Source organism: Chelonia mydas, chromosome 7 (genome assembly GCF_015237465.2).
Source record: "Chelonia mydas isolate rCheMyd1 chromosome 7, rCheMyd1.pri.v2, whole genome shotgun sequence".
NCBI lineage: Eukaryota > Metazoa > Chordata > Testudines > Cheloniidae > Chelonia > Chelonia mydas.
Window position 1 is genome coordinate 42,169,297 of NC_057853.1, and position 22,921 is coordinate 42,192,217.

At 42.8% G+C, this 22,921-nt stretch overlaps 1 protein-coding gene across 3 annotated transcripts in view; it reads left to right on the forward strand.

The window, feature by feature from the left end:
- LOC102929962 (inter-alpha-trypsin inhibitor heavy chain H3) overlaps positions 1-22,921 on the forward strand; it is a 52,751-nt gene that overhangs the window by 3,503 nt on the left and 26,327 nt on the right. The window contains exons 2-8 of one of the 3 annotated variants that reach the window (XM_027818000.3): positions 2,800-2,820; positions 3,901-4,067; positions 7,630-7,734; positions 14,770-14,932; positions 16,814-16,924; positions 18,832-18,957; positions 19,174-19,290. In XM_027818000.3, the coding sequence (XP_027673801.2) occupies positions 2,800-2,820; positions 3,901-4,067; positions 7,630-7,734; positions 14,770-14,932; positions 16,814-16,924; positions 18,832-18,957; positions 19,174-19,290 (810 nt within the window). The remainder of the gene's footprint in view (positions 1-2,799; positions 2,821-3,900; positions 4,068-7,629; positions 7,735-14,769; positions 14,933-16,813; positions 16,925-18,831; positions 18,958-19,173; positions 19,291-22,921) is intronic. The other 2 variants (XM_043550883.1, XM_043550882.1) reach the window with 2 other exon arrangements.

The following is a 22,921-nucleotide window of genomic DNA, read 5'->3' on the forward strand; positions in this document are numbered from 1 at the left end:
GGGGTGAGAATGTGGGGGGTGCAAGAGTCAGGGCATGGGGTGTGGGGGGGCTGGGTATGTGGGGGCGTGCAGGAGTCAGGACAGGGGGCTGGGGGCATGTGAGGAGGGTGCAGGAGTCAGGGCATCGGGGGGCTGGGTCTGTGTTGGGGATGCTGGAGTCAAGGCTGGGGTCGTGGGGTGTGTGCAGGGGTCAGGGCAGGAGGCTGGGGTGTGAGGGGGTGCAGGGGTCAGGGTAGAGGGCTGGGGGTGTGGGCTAGGGTTGTGGGAGGTGCTCCCAGCCCCCTGCCCAGAGCGGCTCACGGCAGGGGGCTGGAGGGAATATGCCCTGATTCCACCCCCCGTCCCCACCTCTTCTCCGTTTCCTCCCTAGAGCAGCGAGCACGCTGCAGCTCTGCTTCTCCCCCTCCCTGGCAAGGGTCATCAGCTGATCGGCGGCAGGGAGGGAGAGGAGGAGGGGCAGGAACCCAGCAAGGCAGGGGGGGAGGACCTTGCCTGCCCTGCAGCAGCAGCTGGCAGGACCAAGCTTCTTCACCCTGCCCCTGCGGAGGGGAGGGGCGGAGAAGAGCAGGCCGGGGCGGGCAGAATTTTTAATGGTACTTTGCTGCCTGCCGGTGTCCCGGCCTGGGTTCAGCAGCAGGCTGAGCAGGGCCAGCAGCTGGGACCCAGCAGGCAGCAGCGTGCCATTAAAAATAGGCTCGCGTGCTGTGTTTGGCACGCGTGCCATAGGTTGCCGACCCCTGATCTAGACCATCCCTGACAGGTGTTTGTCCAACCTGCTCTTAAAAATCCCCAGTAATGGAGATTCCACAACCTCCCTAGGCAATTTATTCCAGTGCTTAGCCAGTCTGACAGTTAGGAAGTTTTTCCTAATGTCCAACCTAAACCGCCCATGCTGCAATATAAGCCCATTGCTTCTTGTCCTATCCTCAGAGGTTAAGAAGAACAATTTTTCTCCCTCCTCCTTGTAACAACCTTTTATGTACTTGAAAACTGTTATGTTCCCTTTCAGTCTTCTCTTCTCCAGACTAAACAAACTCAATATTTTCAATCTTCCCTCATAGGTCATGTTTTCTAGACCTTTAATCCTTTTTGTTCCTCTTCTCTGGACTTTCTCTAATTTGTCCACATCTTTCCTGAAATGTGGTGCCCAGAACTGGACACAATACTCCAGCTGAGGCCTAATCCGCGCAGAGAAGAGCGGAAGAATTACTTCTCGTGTCTTGCTTACAATACTCCTGCTAATACATCCCAGAATGATTTTTGCTGTTTTTCTTTTGCAACAACGTTACACTGTTGACTCATATTGAGCTTGTGATTCACTATGACCCACATATCCCTTTCTGCAGTACTCCTTCCTGGGCAGTCATTTCCCATTTTGTATGTGTGCAACTGATTATTCCTTCCTAAGTGGAGTACTTTGCATTTGTCCTTATTGAATTTCATCCTATTTACTTCAGACCATTTCTCCAGTTTGTCCAGAATTTTGAATTTTAATCCTATCCTCCAAAGCCCTTGCAACCCCTCTCAGCTTGGTATCATCCACAAACTTTAAGTGTACTCTTTATGCCATTATCTAAATTATTGATGAAGCTATTGAACAGAACCGGACCCAGAACCGATCCCTGCCGGACCCCACCCGTTATGCCCTCCCAGCATGACTGTGAACCACTGATAACTACTCTCTGGGAATGATTTTCCAACCAGTTATGCACCCACCTTATAGTAGTTCCATCTAGGTTGTATTTCCCTAGTTTATTTATGAGAAGGTCATGTGAGACCGTATCAAAAGCCTTACTTAAGTCAAGATTTTCTACATCTATAGCTCCCCCCCATCCACAAGGCTTGTTACCCTATCAAAGAAAGCTATCAGGTTGGTTTGACATGATTTGTTCTTGACAAATCCATGCTGACTGTTATTTATCACCTTATTAGCTTCTAGGTGTTTTCAAATTGATTGCTTAATTATTTGCTCCATTATCTTTCCGGGTACAGAAGTTAAGCTGACTGGTCTGTAATTCCCTGGGTTGTCCTTATTTCCCTTTTTATAGATGGGCACTATATTTGCCCTTTTCCAGTCTTCCGGAATGTCTCCCATCTTCCATGACTTTTCAAAGATAATTGCTAATGGCTCATATATCTCCTCAGTCAGCTCCTGAGTATTCTAGGATGCATTTCATCAGGCCCTGGTGATTTGAAGACATCTAACTTGTCTAAGCAATTTTTGACTTGTTCTTTCCCTATTTTAGACTCTGATCCTACCTCATTTTCACTGGCATTCACTATGTTAGACGTCCAATCGCCACCAACCTTCTTGGTGAAAACCGAAACAAAGAAGTCATTAAGCACCTCTGCCATTTCCACATTTTCTGTTTTCGTCTTTCCCCCCTCATTGAGTAATGGGCCTACCCTGTCCTTGGTCTTCCTCTTGCTTCTAATGTACCTGTAGAATGTTTTCTTGTTACCCTTTATGTCCCTAGCTAGTTTGATCTCGTTTTGTGCCTTGGCCTTTCTAATTTTGTCCCTGCGTACTTGTGTTATTTGTTTATATTCATCTTTTGTAATTTGATCGAGTTTCCATTTTCTGTAGGACTTTTGGGTTTTAGATTATTCAAAACCACAAAACCCAGGAAACAAAAATGAGTTGTGAAGTTCTACTGAAGAGTAGCTATATACTTAAGCAGTTAGAAATAAATGCAGGAACTGGCTGGGGAGTGACTTTTCCTCCACTACTTCAACTCTGGCCAAGATAAGTATAGCTGTGGGAAATTTATATTAATTTCTTTTTATTTTAATTTACAGAAACGAAGCACCAATGATGTGGTAAGTGCTCTCATGACCCAAGAGGGTGAGTTTAAGGCCTTTTGGGGTGAAAGCTGGTGTTACTTCTCATGCTCTTATTATGGATTTAAATTCCTTTATCAGAAATGACTTTGGTTCATTTGGAAGTCTGTAAGTAAGTTATAATGCATATCTGACCCTGTTATGATGTGGAGTCCTTATTAACTTATTGACTTGGTGGGCTCTAACTGAGATCTGCATACACATAAAACACAGTTAGTATGCAGTCAATAATGATGGCTGCTAACAGTGTTTCTCCCCTTCCCAGCAGACTAGAGTACCACATGGTTATTTTCCTGTAACTCTTTAGCATTTGGGGGAATTTTGCTATGCAGACAGGACCTCCTACCCATACTTGTCTACAGGAGTGCCGAAACGATTTTTATAGTGAGGGTGCCAAGAACCAAACTGTAAACCCTGTATATGATGGAAACCACTTCAAGCCAGGGGGCGCAGCAGCACCCTCAGCTCCAGCATGTTTGTGTTGCCAGTTTGATCCAGCCTCCTTCCTCTGAGCGCTCTGTGGGGGAGACCATCACAGAGCCCATTGCCCGGTGTGTTGCTGGTGCGGTTCTCTGTGCATGTCACCCGGGCATTCTATCTCTTGCTGCAGTACTATGGGCAAGCTGCCCAGAATTTTCCGGAATGTGCTTGTCCGAACATGGCTAAACAGTCTGGTTAATGCAGCCACACAAACATGGTTGCGTTGTGAAGGGAAAAAAGCTACTTTGTGGACACAACCCAACCATGTTTTTTAGTTACAAGGTTAGAGGAGTGTCTTACAAAGAAATTGTTGCTGTTGTAATGTAGGCAGAGCTTTAACTCATCAAGCACCAGGGCTTCTGTCCACCTATCTCTCTCCCCATTACACAATATATTAAATAGAGACAGAGTAGCTTTAGGGGTAACTTAGCTTTCCTCATTTCAATAAAGTTCCTTGCCCTGTATTGGAAGATAGCTACTCTTTCTGTGATTACCATTGTCACATGATTCTGTAGAATGGAGTTAGAATAATTGGCATGTATTTTTCACTGTAACTGGGGTTTCTCCTTCATTCTTCAGATCTTCAGTGGCATAGATATCTACAGCATGAAAATTGATAGCAAAGTGACGTCTCGATTTGCCCACAATGTCATCACCAGTCGAGCTGTCAATCGTGCCAGTGTGTCTAAGGAAGTGTTATTTGAGGTGGAGCTCCCCAAGACGGCCTTCATTACCAATTTCAGCATGTAAGTAGTTTGCTGCTAGCTTGTCTCAATAGGGTTGCCAACCCTCCCGGTTTCACCAGGAGCCTCCTGGAATCAGGCCCTATCTCCCATAGGCTACTAAAGCCAGACTGGAAGATTTTAGGCACTAAAAGTCCGGCAGCGCAGCGGGGCTAAGGCAGTCTTCCTACTGCGCTGGCCCAGCGCCACTCCCGGAAGCTGCTGGCACGTCCCTGTGGCTCCTGGGGGTGTACAGAGGTCTCCACGCACTGCCCCCGCCCCGAGAGCTGAATCTGCAGTTCCCATTGGCCGGGAACTGCAGCCAATGGGAGCTGCGGTGGCAGCACTTGTGGGAGCAGGCAGCGTGTGTAGCTCCCTGCCCTCCCCTCCACCACCCTGCAGGGACGTTCCGGCCGCTTCCAAGAGTGGCGCGGGGCCAGGGCAGGCAGGGAGCCTGCCTTAGACCCACTCCACCACCACCCGGGAGCTGCCCGAGGTAAGCACTTTCCGGCCAGAGCCCACACCCCTCACCCCCTCCTGCACCCCAACCCCTACCCCAGCCTGGAGCTCCCTCTTGCAGCCCAAATTCCTCCCAGAGCCAGCACCCCACACCTCTTCCTGCAATCCAATCCCCGCCCCAGGCTCAGCCCAGAGCCCCCTCCCACATTCCAAACCTCTCGGCCCCAGCCCAGACCCTGCACCACCTCCCACACTCCAACCCCCTTCCCCAGCCTGGTAAAAGAGAGTGAGGATAGGGGAGAACAAGCAACATAGGGAGGAGAGATGGAGTGAGTGGAGCAGGGCCCTGGAGAAGGGGCAGGGCAGGGATGGGGCTTCAGGGAAGGGGCAGGGCAGGGCATCGGGGAAGGGGTGGGACAGGGCAGGGCAAGGCCGGGGCAAGGGTGTTTGGGTTTGTGTGATTAGACAGTTGGCAACCCTAGTCTCCAACTTGCTGTATTTTTTTCACCTGCACAGTGACACAATTTACATTTAACTCGCCTTCTCATTTAAACATGGCACAGTAAAATGTAAAAAAGATAAGAATGAATTAGAACTGTCAATCACAGTTAACTCAAGCGATTAACTCAAAAAAATTAATCACAATTATTTGCAGTTTTAATCGAACTGTTAAACAATAGAATACCAATTGAAATTTATTAAATATTTTGATGTTTTTCTACATTTTCATATATATTGTATTCTGTGTTTGGAATTGAAATCCAAGTGTATATTATTTTTATTACAAATATTTGCACTGTCAAAATGATAAACAAAAGAAATAGTATTTTTCAATTCACCTCATACAAGTACAGTAGTGCAATCTCTTTACAATGAAAGTGCAATTTACAACTGTAGATTATTTTTGTTATATAACTGCACTCAATGTAAAACATCAGCACCCACAAGTCCACTCAGTCCCACTTCTTGTTCAGCCAATCGCTAAGACAAACAAGTTTGTTTATATTTACAGGAGATAATGCTGCCCTCTTATTTACAAAGTCACCAGAAAGTGAGAACAGGCATTTGCAAGGCACTTTTATAGCTGACATTGCAAGGTATTTACGTGCCAGGTATGCTAAACATTTGTATGCTCCTTGATGCTTCAACCACCATTCCAGAGGACACGCTTCCATGCTGATGATGCTTGTTAAAAAAAAAATACATTAATTACATTTGTGACTGAACTCCTTGGGGGAGAATTGTATGTCCCCTGCTCTGTTTTACCTACATCCTACCATATATTTCATGTTATAATCGTCTCAGATGATGACCCAGCATGTGTTGTTCATTTTAAGAACATTTTCACTGCAGATTTGGCAAAACGCAAAGAAGGTACCAATGTGAGATTTCTAAAGATAGCTGCAACACTCAATCCAAGGTTTAAGAATCTGAAGTGCCTTCCAAAATCTGAGAGTGACGAGGCATGGCGCAAGCTTTCAGAAGTCTTAAAAGAGCAACACTCTAATGCAGAAACTACAGAACCCGAAAGACCAAAAAAGAAAATCAACCTTCTGCTGGTGTCATCTGACTCAGATAATGAAAATGAACATGCGTCAGTCCACACTGCTTTGGATTGTTATCAAGCAGAACCCATCATCAGCATGGACGCATGTCTCCTAGAAAGGTGGTTGAAGCATGAAGGGACATATGAATCTTTAGCGCATCTGTCATGTAACCGTGCCATGAGAATGCCTGTTCTCAATTTCAGGTGACATTGTAAACAAGAAGCAGGCAGCATTATCTCCTGCAAATGTGAACAAACTTGTTTGTCTGAGTGATTGGCTGAACAAGAAGTAGGACTGAGTGGACTTGCAGGCTCTACAATTTTACATTGTTTTATTTTTGAATGAAGTTTTTTTGTACATAATTCTACATTTGTAAGTTCAACTTTTGTGATAACGAGATTGTACTATGGTACTTGTATTAGGTGAATTGAAAAATACAATTTCTTTTGTTGTTTTTTACAGTGCAAATACTTGTAATCAAAAATAAATATAAAGTGAGCACTGTACACTTTGTATTCTGTGTTGTAACTGAAATCAATATATTTGAAAATCTAGAGAACATCCAAAAATATTTAAATAAATGGTATTCTATTATTGTTTAACAGGGCGATTAATTGCAATTAATTTTTTTAATTGCTTGACAGCCCTAGCATGAATGTTTAAATAAAAAAGAAGCACTGAAAACATGGACCAAACTGGTTAGCACTGGCTTTCTTTTCGTGCTATTTCAAACTCTTTGTTTGTCAGAGGTATTACAAATACCATAGCAAAAATGTGCGCACCAGGAGTAAGGTGGGGCTAGTGTTTTATAGCTACCTTGCCTCATTATAGTTAGAGCTGTGTCATGCCATTTACAGTGCTAAGCCCCAGTCTCAGAAATTCTGTCTGCTCCAAAAATGTTTGTTTTATTCTGGCTTATTTTTATTTAATCTACAATTTAGAATGAATTTAAATTTTATGAAAATGACTAATGTCCCTCCTTGATAAAAACTTCACTGGGAAATTCCTAGAAGAACAAATATACCTTTTGGGGCCTTATGTTTGTGCAAAGTACAGCCAATTTAACACCTATCTGATCCTAGATATGTGTACTAGAAGAGCACCTCTAGACCTGCATCATTAAAACTAAAACTAAAGGCTTCACACTTGAAGTATTTCAGTCAATGAGTGTCAAAACATTGGATATTTGAAGATGTTAACTGAAGTTAAATAATTAATTTTCTTTTTTTCTTTTCTTTTTTTCCCTCCTAGAAACATATGTTTGCTTTGCTGCAACCAACATAAGGTTTGCAGCTAGCATAAGAGGTTTGCCTGGAAGCAGAGGAGTTTGTTTAAAAAGAAAAATATGCTATTAAAATTAAGAGCCTAGTAAATAAACTGCTTTAAATACAGCTCATACAAATGTATTAGGGTGATAATTTGTCAAGCACTTTACTTGGGGTTCTGTACAAATCTGGTACTAAGAACCTATTGTAAACAAACTGTCAAACCAAAAGGTTTGCCTGAAAAATATACATCAAAAATAAATGAAGCATTCATGGGTACATTTATTTTCACACAGTTTTTTGTTTCATCTGCAGGACAATTGATGGCATCACCTATCTTGGAAATATAAAAGAGAAAGAAGCTGCCAAAAAGCAGTATGAGAAGGCGGTTTCACGTGGACATACTGCAGGTCTAGTCAAGTAAGACTCTTGCATCATAATTAAGTTTGCTTGTATTTCCACAGATCGATGTGTACACCCTTATAGCATCGTTATTCACTTCCAGTCCCATTGGAAAAGTGTGTTCCTGTGTTTCATGGGAGTAATTTGAGAAGCCTATATTGATATCATAAGAGCAGTTACTTACCTTACAATAACTGTGGTTCTTTGAGAGGTGTTGTCCAGACAGATTCACTTCTGATATGCAAGCGCCACATGTATGTGAAATTGGATTATTTTTGGCTAGCAGTGTCCGCTGGGGGGTGCCCTTGAGCCCTGGATATCCTCGCATCCTCACCAAGGGCATAAAAGGCTAAAGCAGATTCAGCTATTCCTCAGCTCTTTTGCCCGCATGGAATCCTGTTGTTGTTGGAGTCTGTATAAACAAGGAAGGAGGGTGAGTCTTGGAAATTGAATGAGTTCTAGCTCACATAGGTGGATCTAATCTAGCGATCTAATCATAGGATCTAATACAGTTAGATACCCATTTAGACAAACTGAGTGGAAATGGCTGGACCCTTAACCCTATCTGAAAAGGTTACGGACAGTGTGAGGGAGCAGAGATGATCATAATCATCCCTGTCTGTTGACATAATGTATGGCTGTGGGTGTTCCCCATTATCAGCTGGATCCCTGAAGCAAGAGTAGAAATGCTGTGCATGCCAGATATATGGCTCTGAGTGCCAGGATATTTATGTGAATATGAGTTTTCTGGGAGGATCAGAGGCCTTGTGTCTGAAGGTGTTCCAGATGAGCTCCCATTTAAATGTGGAGGCATCCATCACCAATATCTTGGTAGACAGAGGTGCAGAAAAGGATGCTCCATTGGACACGTGAAGCAGGTCTTTACACTAACCTGATGAGGACAGGACTTCTCGCAGGACCTTCATCTTCATGTCCATCTGGTGCTTGCTGGGTAAGTACATGGATTTCAACCACCCTTGCAGGTGGTTGAACTCTGGCATGCTGAGTGATGTAGATGCAGAAGGCCATGTGACTCAAAGGCTGCCTGAGGCATGCTCTTGCAGACATCTTTGGGTGAGCCTGCTGATTGATGAGGTTCACTATAGTCTGGTTCCTCACCTGCAGTAGATAAGCTCTTGCTGACCTCAAATCTAACACAGTTCTTATTCTAAACTTCGGGTTGGCAAAAGTGTGTTGTGGGGTTTTTGTTTGTTTGTTTGTTGTTTATTTTTATCTTGAATCCCATTGTGGTGAAGAATCCTAAGATCACACAAACTCAGTTGGTCACCAGCTAGGGAAATTTTCCTAAGATCAGCCACTCATCCAGGCATGGGTCTTCCTGAACGCTGTGTTGTTTTAAGCGGGCTGTGATGAGGAACTTAAAGAATACTCTCAGTGCCATGAAGAGCCCAAAGACCAGCACCCTCTATTCATAACGAGTCTCCCACTATGAATCTTAAGTATTTTCTGTGTTCTGCGTGTACAGACAGCTGAGAATAAGTGCCCTGAAGCTTGAGAGCCAAAAACCAGCCATGAAGATGTAATGAGGGGATAATTGAGGCCGGATGACCATCCTGAACTTGAAATGAAAGATGAATCTGTTCAGATGTCTCAGGTCTAGAGTAGGACACCAGCCTCCCTTTTAATTTGGGATTAAAAAGTGATGGGGGTAGAACACCTTGCCTCGGCATTCCATGTATTCCAATGCTCTGAATTGCAGAAGGGAATTCACCTCCTATTTTAACAGTATCTCATGAGAGGGTCCCTGAAGAAGGCCGGGGAAAGGAAGGGACTGGAATTGGATAGAATACCCCTTGTTCATAATTTCCAGGACCCCATGTTCTGATTATCATTTGGACCTCTTAAGGTATTTCAGAAGATTGAACTGTGAAGCCCTGTGTATCACAAGGGAAGTGGCTATCATATGTGGCACTGTATCAGAGACATCTAAAGTAGCCTGCAGAGATGTTTGGGCCACTAACTCTCTTTCAGACACTAGAGACTTTAGGTTCTCCCTATGTTCCTGAGGAAACTGCTCAATGCAGCGTGATATCTTGCCCCAAGACATATAGCTGTATTTTGACAGAAACATCTGATAATTCAAAATGTTCATTTGGACACTAGCTGAGGTTGGTACCTCAAGGAGTTGGTACTAGGGGAAGTGTGCACCATGGTCGCAGGCATTGACCATCCAGTGGTGCTATGGTATCAGAGGATCCTGGTGTGGGCTGTGAGCCACCTTTTGGCTGAAGGGCATAAGAGACAGAGATGTGTTTTGTATCTAATTTTGCTGATCACTGGCAAGGGTCACCTAAGCCTATGCTCACAGTGGGGGAGATGCTCTCCCTACTTCTTTCCAATGATGACTAGGTGGAGGAAGACTTGACTGTTCTGCCTGATTCAGTAGTTGAGGGGTTTTGATCCCTTTGATGAAGAATGAGCCTGGCAGCTTGATGCAGAGCTGCAGTTCACATGAGCACTAGCCAAAAGTGACCGTTCGGGCTTTTTGGGATCTTTTGCCTCAGACTCTGAAGAGGCCCTCATCAAGCACTCTACAAGACAGGGCTGGAGCTGGATCTTCCTCTCTTGCTGCATTCTCTTAGAGAAGGAATGGCAGATCGATAATTTGTCAGGGATGTATCCTTGGCCAAGGCAGAAGTAGTAGAATGCCCAGCATTGAGCAGGATAGCAGCCTTGCAATAGGAGGCAAGTTTTAAATCCCTATGAGTCCTAGCAGCAAGGGTATCCCCAGACCTATTCTAGATTTTAGGGGGGAAAGGGGATTGCCAATGGCATAAACAAAAAACTAATAACTATCTAAATATATTAATTACTATTAACTAGCCATACAAGAGATTGTATGGTAGGCAGAGTAAGTGAACACTACAGGATTTCTGTCTTGCTGCCATAAACAGTAAGAAGGAATGGAGGGATGGTTGGGCCTGCACCGCCCTGTATGCCCTCTGGTGGGGGGTGAGGGCAGGTGCAAAGACAATCCAGTGTGCAGGTGCTGCCCAGTGAGCATTGCTATTCCGAAAAAATCTGATCTCACATGCATGGGACACATGCACACCCAAGAGTGGAATCTGTGTGGACAATCACTCAGAGAAGAAACCATTTTTTTATTCACCCAGATATGGGATTAATCTTGTAATTAATTCTGCATTTCCTTTCACCTGGGCACTTCAGCAAAGTGCCAAACTTGACAAACACTAATTGTGCCTCATCACACCACTAATATTTTCCTGCCTCATAGGGAGATGTGAATTGAATAACATATTTGATTCGCATTGATCTGTTGAATCTAATATAGCCATTTATACTGAGAACACCACCATGGTATGTTAGTGCCTATTTGGCAAGATGAATGTTTTTAAATACCACGTGGCAATTATTTGACTGTTGGATGTATAATTGTGTGAAATGGTGTTAAGAGATCAAATTTAATCTAATTTCAGTCATTCAGTGGTTGGATTTAAACTTTGTCCTCTGTGCTTTGGCAATTTAATTGTCATTCCTAACTCATTTTGGGAATTGGTATTCTATCCTCTTCAGGTCTTATACCACATGCATCTCTGTGTTATCTGAAGCTATATATTCATTGCAAAAAGAGGTGTTTATTTACAACGAGACAGGTAACTTGAGATAGCTATCTTGGTTTAAAAATCCTAGTGGAGACAAGGCACTGGTAGTATTTACCTTGCTGTAGGTAGTTGAGGTCAACCCCAGGTGAGGGGAAGGATATACCTGACCTCAACTAGCTAGGTCAATCTTATATCTTCTTGTCTGGGGTTGACCTTGATGAGTTACATCAAAGTAAAAATGACCTGTGCCTTGTCTTCACTAGGTTTTTACATCAAAACAGCTATCTCTATGTAAAAACACAACTATTAGAATTAGAACCAATCTATTAGAATTCTTTGAGGGAGTCAACAAGCATGTGGACAAGGGTGATCCAGTGGATATAGTGTGCTTAGACTTTTAGAAACCCTTTGGCAAGGTCCCTCACCAAAGGCTCTTAACCAAAGTAAACTGTAATGGGACAAGAGGAAAGGTCCTCTCATGGATCAGTAACTGGTTAAAATATAGGGGAAAAAAGAGTAGAAATAAATGGTCAGTTTTCAGCATGGAGAGAGGTAAATAGTGGTGTCCCCCAGGGGTCTGTATTGGGCCCAGTCCTTTTCAATATATTCATAAATGATCTGGAAAAAGGGGTAAACAGTGAGGTGGCAAAATTTGCAGATGATACAAAACTACTTAAGATAGTTAAATCCAAAGCAGACTGCGAAGAGTTACAAACGTTTCTCACAAAACTGGGTGACTGGGCAACAAAATGGCAGATGAAATTCAATGTTGATAAATGCAAAGTAATGCACATTGGAAAACATAACCCAAATATACATATAAAATCATAGGGTCTAAATTAGCTGTTACCACGAAGGAAATAAAACTTGGAGTCATTATGGATAGTTCTCTGAAAACATCCACTCAATGTTCAGCGGCAGTCAAAAAAGCAAACAGAATGTTAGGAACCATTAGGAAAGGGATAGATAATAAGACAAAAAATATCATAATACCGCTATATAAATCCATGGTACGCCCACATCTTGAATACTGCATGAAGACCTGGATGCCCCATCTCAAAAAAGATATATTTGAAAAGGTACAGAGAACGGAAGCAAAAATGATTAGGGGTATGGAACAGCTTCTGTGTGAGGAGAGATTTAAAAGCCTGCAACTTTTCAGCCTGGAAAAGAGATGACCAAGGGAGGGTATGACAGAGGTCTATAAAATCTTGACTGGTGTGGAGAAAATGAATAGGGAAGTGTTATTTACTCCTTCACATAATACAAGAACTAGGGGTCTCCAACGAAATGAATAGGCAGCAGGTTTAAAACAAAAGGAAGTACTTCTTCACACAATGCACAGTCAACCTGTGGAACTCGTTGCCAGAGGATGTTAAGGCCAAAACTATAACCGGGTTCAAAAAAAGAACTAGATAAGTCCACCAGTGGCTGCTCAGGGATGCAATCCTATACTCTGAGTGTCCCTAGCATCTGTTTGCCAGAAGCTGGGAGTGTAAGACAGGGAATGGATCACTTGATGATTGCCTGTTCTGTTCATTTCCTCTGAAGCACCTTGACCACTGTCAGAAAACTGGATACTGCACTAGATGGACCATTGGTCTGACCCAATGTGGCCGTTCTTATATTATCATCTATTTCTGCAGTGAAGGCAAAGCCTGAGTACCTTCGTGTAGTGCTTTAAGTGATGTGACTGGTACCTGTCACTGCTGGAGAAGTAGTTTGCTGCTCTCCAAGAACCTCATAGCTTTTCACCATATATTTAAGTCATACAGACTGACATACAGCAACAGAGTCTCACGTTAAGAAGATTCTCTGGTTTCCCTATCTAGACACAGAGTGGGTGTGACATAGGGCAGCATCAGTGAAAACTTCTCCACATTGTTCCATCGATGTTTCAACTCTGTCATGAAGCAACCACCTCTTAGATTCATAGATACTAAGGTCAGAAGGGACCATTATGATCATCTAGTCCGACCTCCTGCACAACGCAGGCCACAGAATCTCACCCACCCACTCCTGCAAAAAACCTCTCACCTATGTCTGAGCTATTGACGTCCTCAAACCATGGTTTAAAGACTTCAAGGAGCCAACAATCCTCCAACAAGTGACCCGTGCCCCATGCTACAGAGGAAGGCGAAAAACCTCCAGGGCCTCTTCCAATCTGCGCTGGAGGAAAATTCTTTCCCGACCCCAAATATGGCGATCAGCTAAACCCTGAGCATATGGGCAAGATTCACCAGCCAGATACCCAGGAAAGAATTTTCTGTAGTAACTCAGATCCCACCCCATCTAACATCCCATCACAGGCCATTGGGCCTATTTACCATGAATATTTAAAGATCAATTAATTACCAAAATCATGTTATCCCATCATACCATCTCCTCCATAAACTTATCGAGTTTAATCTTAAAGCCAGATAGATCTTTTGCCCCCACTGCTTCTCTTTGAAGGCTATTCCAAAACTTGACTCCTCTGATGGTTAGAAACCTTCGTCTAATTTCAAGTCTAAATGACCAGTTTATATCTTGTCGAGGTAGCTCAGTTTCCATAATTATTTAATCCTTGATGCCTGAAAAGAGGCCGCTAAATCTAGTGAGAGTTTTTGTGACATGGACACGTGTCCACTAACAACTAGGCTAATGCAACCGCCCCCTTTACACAGAGCACCAAAGAGCTATTGATTTCAAAATGGACTTTTGGTTACTACCACCCGCTTGAGCCAAATTCAAATCCATATCCTAGGGCAATGGTTCTCAACCAGGGATATGTGTACCCCTGGAGGTACACAGAGGTCTTCTGGGAGTACATTAACTCATCTAGATATTTGCCTAGTTTTACAACAGGCTACGTAAAAATCACTAGCAAAGTCAGTACAAACTAAAATTTCATACAGACAAAATGAGAAAGTGAGCACTTTGTCAATAATAGCACGCTGAGACACTTTTGTATTTTTATGTCTGATTTTATAAGCAAGTAGTTTTTAAGTGAGGTGAAACTTGGGGATGCACAAGACAAATCTGACTCCTGAAAGGGGTGCATAGTCTGGCAAGGTTGAGAACCACTGTCCTAGGGTGAAGCCTCTAACTGCTGGATCCTGTGAGATGCTGAGCACCCTCAACCCCTACTGACTGCAATGCACCTATTAGGATGAAGCTCCAAATTCTCAGTGCTTTCTAGTTCACACTATGAAATCTCTCTTAATTAGCTGGCAAATCCAAGTTACTTTCAAGGAATGTCTAGTCAAAATACCTACTGCTGTGTAGATCAGAATTGAAACTGTAGTTTTAGGCATGTTAAAAACTATAAGAGCATTACATTCATATTGATTCTTAAAACAAGTGAAACCAGGGAAAAGATTTAATGGTTGCTGTGTGACAGCAATTTCTTATTGATAAGAAAAAGCATCCAGGGGTTTGTTATATTGGTGTTTTTCTGATTTGTAGTTATATTGCTTAACATTTCCAGGGCCTCTGGGAGAAAAACTGAAAAGTTCACTGTTTCAGTCAACATTGCAGCAGCCAGCAAAGTCACTTTTGAGCTCACCTATGAGGAGCTCTTGAAACGGCACTTGGGAAAATATGAGATGTTGATTAAAGTAAAACCGAAACAGCTAGTCAAAGAATTTCAGGTAAATTGCTCTGGGATTTCATTTATATTCAGCAGCATTTATACAGAGCAGTTAAAAACTCTAGCAGAAATAGTGGGCGAAGAAGGGCACTGCTCCTAGGTAATGCCAGCCAAGTGTATATTTATATCTTAAGCTGTGTGCTCCAGGAGATAAATCCATTTACCATGAGTACAAGAACAGATAACCAATGTTTCAGCTGTCTGAACAGCCTTTATTAAAGGCTTTCTGTTCATTTTTTTCCACAGCTGTTGCAAAACAATATAAAACAGGAAGTTATTGTAATGCACTTGATCATGCATGTGATCAAGGTTCCCTCCTGTGGCTGGCCCCAGTGATTACACAGCATGCTGTGTTTGCTTAAGTTTGATTTATACTGACAACTGGGATGGCCACAGTTTATGCTGATGATTCCACAGCAATTGCACCCAATCATTACAACATCCAGAACCATGCTGTCAATTCACAGGGGCACGATACCAGGCTTAATTTGCACATGAATTATCATATATTTTAAAATCAATAATTGCAGCCACAATATTTGCAGGTATCTCTGATCCTTGACAGAAGTTCAAGTATCTATTAATATCTATCTCTTTAATAGAAAATGCTTGTTCATTAACACTCAGTGGCTTTTAGAGTAGCAGCAGTATTAGTCTGTATTCACAAAAAGAAAAGGAGTACTTGTGGCACCTTAGAGACTAACCAATTTATTTGAGCATAAGCTTTCGTGAGCTACAGCTCACTTCATCGGATGTATGCCGTGGAAAATATATACATAGAGAACATGAAACAATGGGTGTTACCATACACACTGTAAGGAGAGTGATCACCTAAGGTGAGCTATTACCACCAGGAGAGCGGGGAGACCTTTTGTAGTGATAATCAAGGTGGGCCATTTCCAGCAGTTGACAAGAACGTCTGAGGAACGGGGGGCGGGGGAATAAACATGGGGAAATCGTTTTACTTTGTGTAATGGCCCGTCCACTCCCAGTCTCTATTCAAGCCTAAGTTAATTGTATCCAGTTTGCAAATTAATTCCAATTCAGCAGTCTCTTGTTGGAGTCTGTTTTTGTCAGTGGATTGAAGCTGCATTGAATCAGCTATGGGTTGTATTTCTGTCCTGGTCCAGTTGCTGGTGAAGTTGGGATGGGAAAGATGCTGTCCCTTCTTATTCTTGGCCTGTTAGCCAAGAGTTTTCTGTGTGGGCCATGCAACCCAAAAAATATCCCTGACCATCAGTTAACTGAGAAGGGACCCAGCCCTCCTCAAGTCTTCTTTTAGAACGGTATGGAAGAGGCTTTCCCCAGATGCCCTCTCTCCACTGCTCTAGCTGACACATATCTATATATCATCTATACATATACATATGGTAGTTGGGCACAGAGGTGTAGACGCTGCTTTGAGGAGGAGTTGCGGTTTGGCAGCTGCATAAGCACTAAATCAGCGGTGCCAAAACTTTTCCTCTCACACCCCCCCTTACCAGGAATGGAATGTGGCCATGCCCCCAAGCCAAGGGCCAGGAGCAGGGGCCAGGAGTCCTGGTCAGGTGGCACTCCCTCCCTACCCCTGTGTGGGGGCTGGCCCGGGCCCTGCCATGCCCCTCTAGTGGGGCACACCCCACAGTTTGGGGACCACTGCACTAAATAGCTGCCTCAAAGGCAGTTATTGGGACTGGCATAAGCAGCTGCAGTGCCCAGACAGTCCACTCAGCTCCTGAAAGCTCTGCTCACGGGCTCCACCATCATCCTGACTTTGCCCCCTTACAAACTCCCCTGGTCTGCCCACAGAGTTTCTCATGCTGAACATCCTTTACACACCACCTGCTCTGTGACTCCACCCTCCAATGTCTGGCCTACTAATTGTTTTCACAAAATATTTCAGATTGAGGCAAACATCTTTGAGCCACAAGGTATCAGTGAGCTAGAAGCACTTGGATCATTTATAAACAATGACTTGACTCAGACCATTGAAAAATCTCTCTCTGGAAAAAAGGTATAACTATTACTCACCTTAATGAAGAATACATGGTGTTAACCTGGTTGAGACGCTGCACTTTTTTCATGAGAATAATAAACTCCAATGCCATCCCTAGAAATGCAGAACCTAACTGATGAGTTGTCACTGGCTTCTCCTCTGGATTCATTTGCTCTAAAAGTACTTTTGCTTTTTGCATCTGTACCAGTCTGGCCAGAAGCAAAACAAACAATCCAATGACTGCTTAGGGCCCTGCACAGGTTTGCATCTTTTAGGTCAGCCTGACCTCCTCCCTCGAGCAAGGAATTGAGAGGAAGCAATTGATAGCCTGATTTACTTACACACAAATATGGACACACACACACACCAGAAAGTTGCCAGTCTTGTCTGAGGCCATTCAAAGCATGAGACTAGCCTTGACTATGTATGCAAGAAAAATCAAACTATACATCTGTTGTGTCCTTTGCTCTTTACACAACATACATAATCTGAAGGAAGCACAGAGGCATGGTGGGGTCCAAATAACCATGTCTATTAAGTGGATATAACACTCAAGGCCTCGCGACATATATACATTGCTGCTGCTGGAAGGTTCTGGTGGCTTCTGAAACATGGAAGACAGGGAGGACTAGAAGAGGATTTCACAAATTATTTAGGGGGATGCAACCAAATTTTTATACATCACAATACCTCAAAATTGTGTTTTTCCCAAGATACATTTGAAGTTGTTGCCTTGTAGTGGAGACAAGCATGATACAGTGATCCAAACACAAGATGTGTAGGTAGGAGGATGGGATATGTGGCATATCTTTTGGTGGATTACTGTTTTGGAGAGGTGGCTCTTTTGCTTTTATTATTGGTAGCCCGTGAAAACTTATCTGTACATTACAAGCCTAGAGTATTGTATTGCAATAATAAATTGCAGTCATGTCTAAGTCTTAAAGTGATGAGTCGTGCTGCGTCTGCATTGAATAAATTACAAAGAAGAAGGCAAGTATTGTTATGAATTACACCTGAGAGGACACGCACATAAATGCTGCGAATTACACCTGGTAGGACACGCACACAAATGCTGCAAATTATACCTGATAGGACACGCACACAAATGCTGCGAATTACACCTGGTAGGACACGCACACAAATGCTGCAAATTACACCTGATAGGACACGCACACAAATGCTGCGAATTACACCTGGTAGGACACGCACATCAATGCTGCGAATTATACCTGATAGGTCACGCACAGTTCGAATCTAGGCTGAGGCACATAAACAAAGTCCACAACTGCAGAGTTCCCAAAAGACACTAAGTTTATTACGCTCGAGTGTGGTGCCCCCCTGCTAGCCAGGAGGGGACCCTGAATACAGATTATACAAAGGTTATATAATTTTTAGCAAAGCATGTTGCCCTCGTGCATTGGAAACCTTAGCCAATAAACAAACCCTTGTCTTATCTACCACCTATCCCTGCTTGGTGCATTCCTCGTGCTATACCAGTATGTTAATTACACAGCATAGTCCTAAAGCCATGCATCAGTAACCTTTATTATTAGGATGGGAGGCCTCACATCAAGGCCAAGAGACAGGGAGTTAGAGACTGACAAAAAACAGACACTGGGAGTCAAGGCAGGCTGGAGACAAGGAGGAGGATTTTCACAGGGATTCAGTATCTAAGGATCACTCCTCCTGGTGTATGATGTGCTGGCATTTAAACAATGGTGGGCCCCAAACCAAAATGGAGTCACATGTGCTAACTTTTCCTTAACAGTATATATGATGATTATGACAAATATTCAGTATTTACATATCTTACTGGATACGGTAGTTGGATATATTTTAGGAAATTATGTGGTAGAAAAATATATTTAACTTTTTTTTTTCCTGTAATTTTATAAAATTTTGAATTCTAACCTACTGCTTTTCAGGGCCATGTGTCTTTCAAGCCAACTATTGATCAACAGCGAACCTGTGAGAACTGCTCGACATCTTTCTTGGATGGAGATTTTACTCTAAAATATGATGTGAAAAGAGACTCTCCAGGCAATTTACAGGTAAATTCAATGGTGATTTGGGGAAGGGAAGGGTGTTAAAGCCCTAATCCTGCAAAGATTTTCACACACTTACTTTTCACACATGAGAGTCCTATTGAGTTCACATGTGTAATGTTAATTACATGTTTAAGTCTTTTCGGGTCAGCTCCTACATTTTGAGCAGGTGATATACACAGGCTGCATGTTCTCATGTGCATCATGTTCTTTGTTTTTCAGATTATCAGTGGATACTTTGTGCATTTTTTTGCACCTGCGAATCTCCCCAGGGTGCCCAAGAATGTGATTTTTGTAATAGACATTAGTCACTCAATGTTGGGTCAAAAAATGGAACAGGTAACTTACTAGAAACTTGAGCATAAAAAAGGATGCTCCTTGGCACAGCACATTTCTTTAAACAAAATAAGCAGGATTAATCAATTTCAAACAAAGTTGCAGAGTTTATTTTTATTACTTAAGAGTTATCTGTGAGGACTGGTTGCAGATGTTCTTTCCTGTAGGGGCAAGGTTGCGGAAGATTGGCGAGGAGCTAAGTGGTGGACTGAGTACGTGACTGGATGTAAGCAGAGGATGCAGGCAGTTTCAATGAACTTTGTCTGACAGACCCTGCCAAAAGATATTGTAGCATAGCTCAGCATATTTTTACCTGTAAACCAGTCAGTTTATGTAATAAGCATAAATCATACATGTAAGAATGGAACTGGCTGTTGACCCCATGTAACCCCGAGATAAGAGCAGAGAATATAGCGCCACAGAGGACTCCCCCACGGTGGAGTCCTGCCTAGTCAGCTGTCCCCTGCAGCCCGTCCGCATATCCTAGGGGCTCCCCGTGCAGATTGGAGCATAAGTTCTTCCTTCAATAAAGCATAGTTTACTATTCTTAGGCCTGAGTGTCCTCCTTTCGCTGGTATCTTCCCGCCCAGCCCTTACAGGCACATTTCCCAACCTCATTCATAAACCACCAGTAAGTACTTTACTATCACTCAAAATGCCATAAAGCTCTTTTAGCGTCCAGCACGCAACTGTTGGCTTAGGTTGTTCTATTATACTCTGCTTCACCTCCAGTTGGCTAAGCAACTGTATCATGGTAATAAACCCTAACACGACAAAACACTAGCTGAGGTTGCACAGATGGATTGTGTAAATTCTACTCCAGTTTTAAAAATCACTTGTGTTGACAGAAGAATTCTGAAATGAAAAGAGGCATTTTATGTGCTCCTTATATCTTTACCCAGAATGCTCTTCCAATCTACGATTAACTCCGTAATTAATACTTTCCAGCCCTCAGCCATTTCATAACTGAGATCTGGGATCAGAACTTTGGCAACAAACTGAATTGGGCTGTGGCACAGGCATGCTGACTGCATTCATGTCTATGCTCTGCAAGCCTGAACTGCATGGATATTCTTTTCCAGTTTTAGCCATTTTATATCTTTCTGTCTGAATTCCTCTTTAGGCCCATGCTAACATTCTGGATATAGTGTAAGGTTTGCCTTATTTTGCTGAGGCATTTGGGAAGGAGCTAGAAAGAACATAAGATAGGGTGTTTGATCATCTGGGAGTTGTAATATAGTGGACTCATGTTGGGAATGAATTATTGTTGCAGGCACTGGAGTTAAGCAGTTCAGTGTCATGGTTGGATGTGTTTGTCATTATTGCAAGAGGCATTCAGAGCTGGGAATGAACACTCCTAGCACATGTGTAAAAACTGAAATAAATACATACATTGTAATACCAGGCTATTGCTAGAACTGGTTGGGAATTCTTCAGCAAAATGTTTTTCATTGTAAACTGCTTATTCATGTAACCTGCAACTTTCCACAGGAAAAGGTTGGTCTTGACAAATTTCCTATTCTGAAAAAAACTTGGAAATGTTTTGAAATTGTCAAAACTTCCTGTTTTTGAAATTTGAGGCTTCTTTTTTGGTTCAAAATTTCAGTTAATTTATAGTAAAAATAAATAATTAAAATGATTTTGATTGGCCTTTTTAAGTTGGAACATTTTGAGATTATAGATATTAAACATTTTGACTGGCCGAAACCAAAGGTTTTTTTTCTCAGCTTATTGGTTTGTGAACATTTGAGATTTTGACTTTCTGTCACAATTTGGAACAGGAAATTTTTCTAAATCTCAAAAATGTTCTCAGGATGGGAAAACTATTTCTCATCCAGCTCTAATTGTTACACAGTGATGTTTGCTTCTAACAGGTAGACCAGTTTCTGTGCTGTGTATGTGGGTATGTATATGTCTCTTTTGTGGCAATTTTTATAAATATTATTACATATAAAAATTATATTACAAAAACATTATTTAGTTTGCAAAATCAAGTATATGATGGGAAATGCTAGTTTATGGTCCCTGTGCAACATAATTCCTACTCTTACCCTCTCGTGTGTTCATTCAGTGCACTGAATTAATAAGGGGTCAGATGGAAAAGCAGTCTGTGATCATGCCATTAAAGACTAGATCATAATGCATATGCACAATGGGGCAGAATTAAGGCTGCACAAACCATGGTAAATTTAGCATTTCCTAGCTTCAGAACGTTGGACTTTGCAACCTAACTAGCACAGATTTTTAAATGTAATTTTCTAGGTTTTGTAAAGAAAAACAGTAAAAACAAATCTGATTAAGTTAATCTGTAATGTCCCCCTAGGCATAATCATCAGGGTTTGAACACTGAATCTCCGGCATTGCAGCACAAATTTATACCACATGAACTAGGAGACTAACTGTTTTAGCTGGCAGCCGCAGAATGCTGTGATCCCATAAGCAGGGAATAGGCTGCTGGGACCATGTTCTGGATCTGGATGGGTGGCTGAGGTGGGGAGACCAGCTCAGTCCTTTCTTTTCTTCCCCAACCCCCTGTAGTCTGGGGAACTCCTGCCCCATATGGTGCCCAAAGAGTCGGTGGATGGACTGCTAGGGCCATTTGCTGGGTCTGGAGAGAATATGGTTGGGAGAAGAGGAACCTGGTCAAGCTCTTCCCCCCCGCCATCCCCCTGTCTTCTCCCCCCACCACCACCTCTGCTACAGCTGCTCTGGCAGTTTGCAGAGTTTCTTGTACAGTGTGGGAACCATGGGCCCACCTTTTTATAATGGTCAGATATTATTTTGGCAGGCTGCCAAAATTTTCATGAGGCTTGCAATTGAGAGAAGGGTAATGACTATTTTCAACAGTTTATAATTAAGGGTACATCTTCACTGCAGAGCTAACTTAGCCCACATGAGCAGCATCTGGGTTAACCTAATCCATGTCTCAGCAGCCACAGGCTGCAAAACCATACCTGAGCTACTGGGTCCTCACTGGTACCGCACTACCCCTTGTCTGTCGCTAGGACTGCTGGAGATATACCCCATCATTCTTTGTGCTGCAGGAAGCTGAGCCGCTCTATGATTCTTTCCCAGTGAATTGTGCAAAAACTTGCCTGTCCTTCTGAGCACATGGAGGGAATTGTGGGAAGGTATTGGAGGACTATTAGCACTCAAGTGGTTTAGCCTGCATCCTCACTGCAAAGTGAGGATGAGTGAAAGCGGCATCCAGACTCTAACCTATACCCCAGCCAGGCCAGCTAGCCCAGGTTTAAAGCACCATGAAACTTGGGTGAGAGGTCTTTGTATATGGATGGGAGGGTGTCGGGGGAATATGGGGTAATACCGAGGTAAGAGCCCGGGTTAACTCTGTAGTGAAGACATGCCTTAAGATACCTAAATGGAATGTCATGAGACCAGTGAAAGGCATCTCTCTAGCCTGAACACTGTTTCCCTGCCAAATTGCAAAGTTCTGTGGCAAACAATGGAGGCAGTAGAGCATCTCAAAAAAAGATTGCAAGAATATCTTATTATGGAAAGCATCAGGTAATTTAAGTATAGGGGTTGTTACGAGCTGTCTCAATAATAAAATATGAACACGCTTCAGATTTCATGTTCTCATTTGTTTCTTTTAACAGTGATTATTATTTGTTCT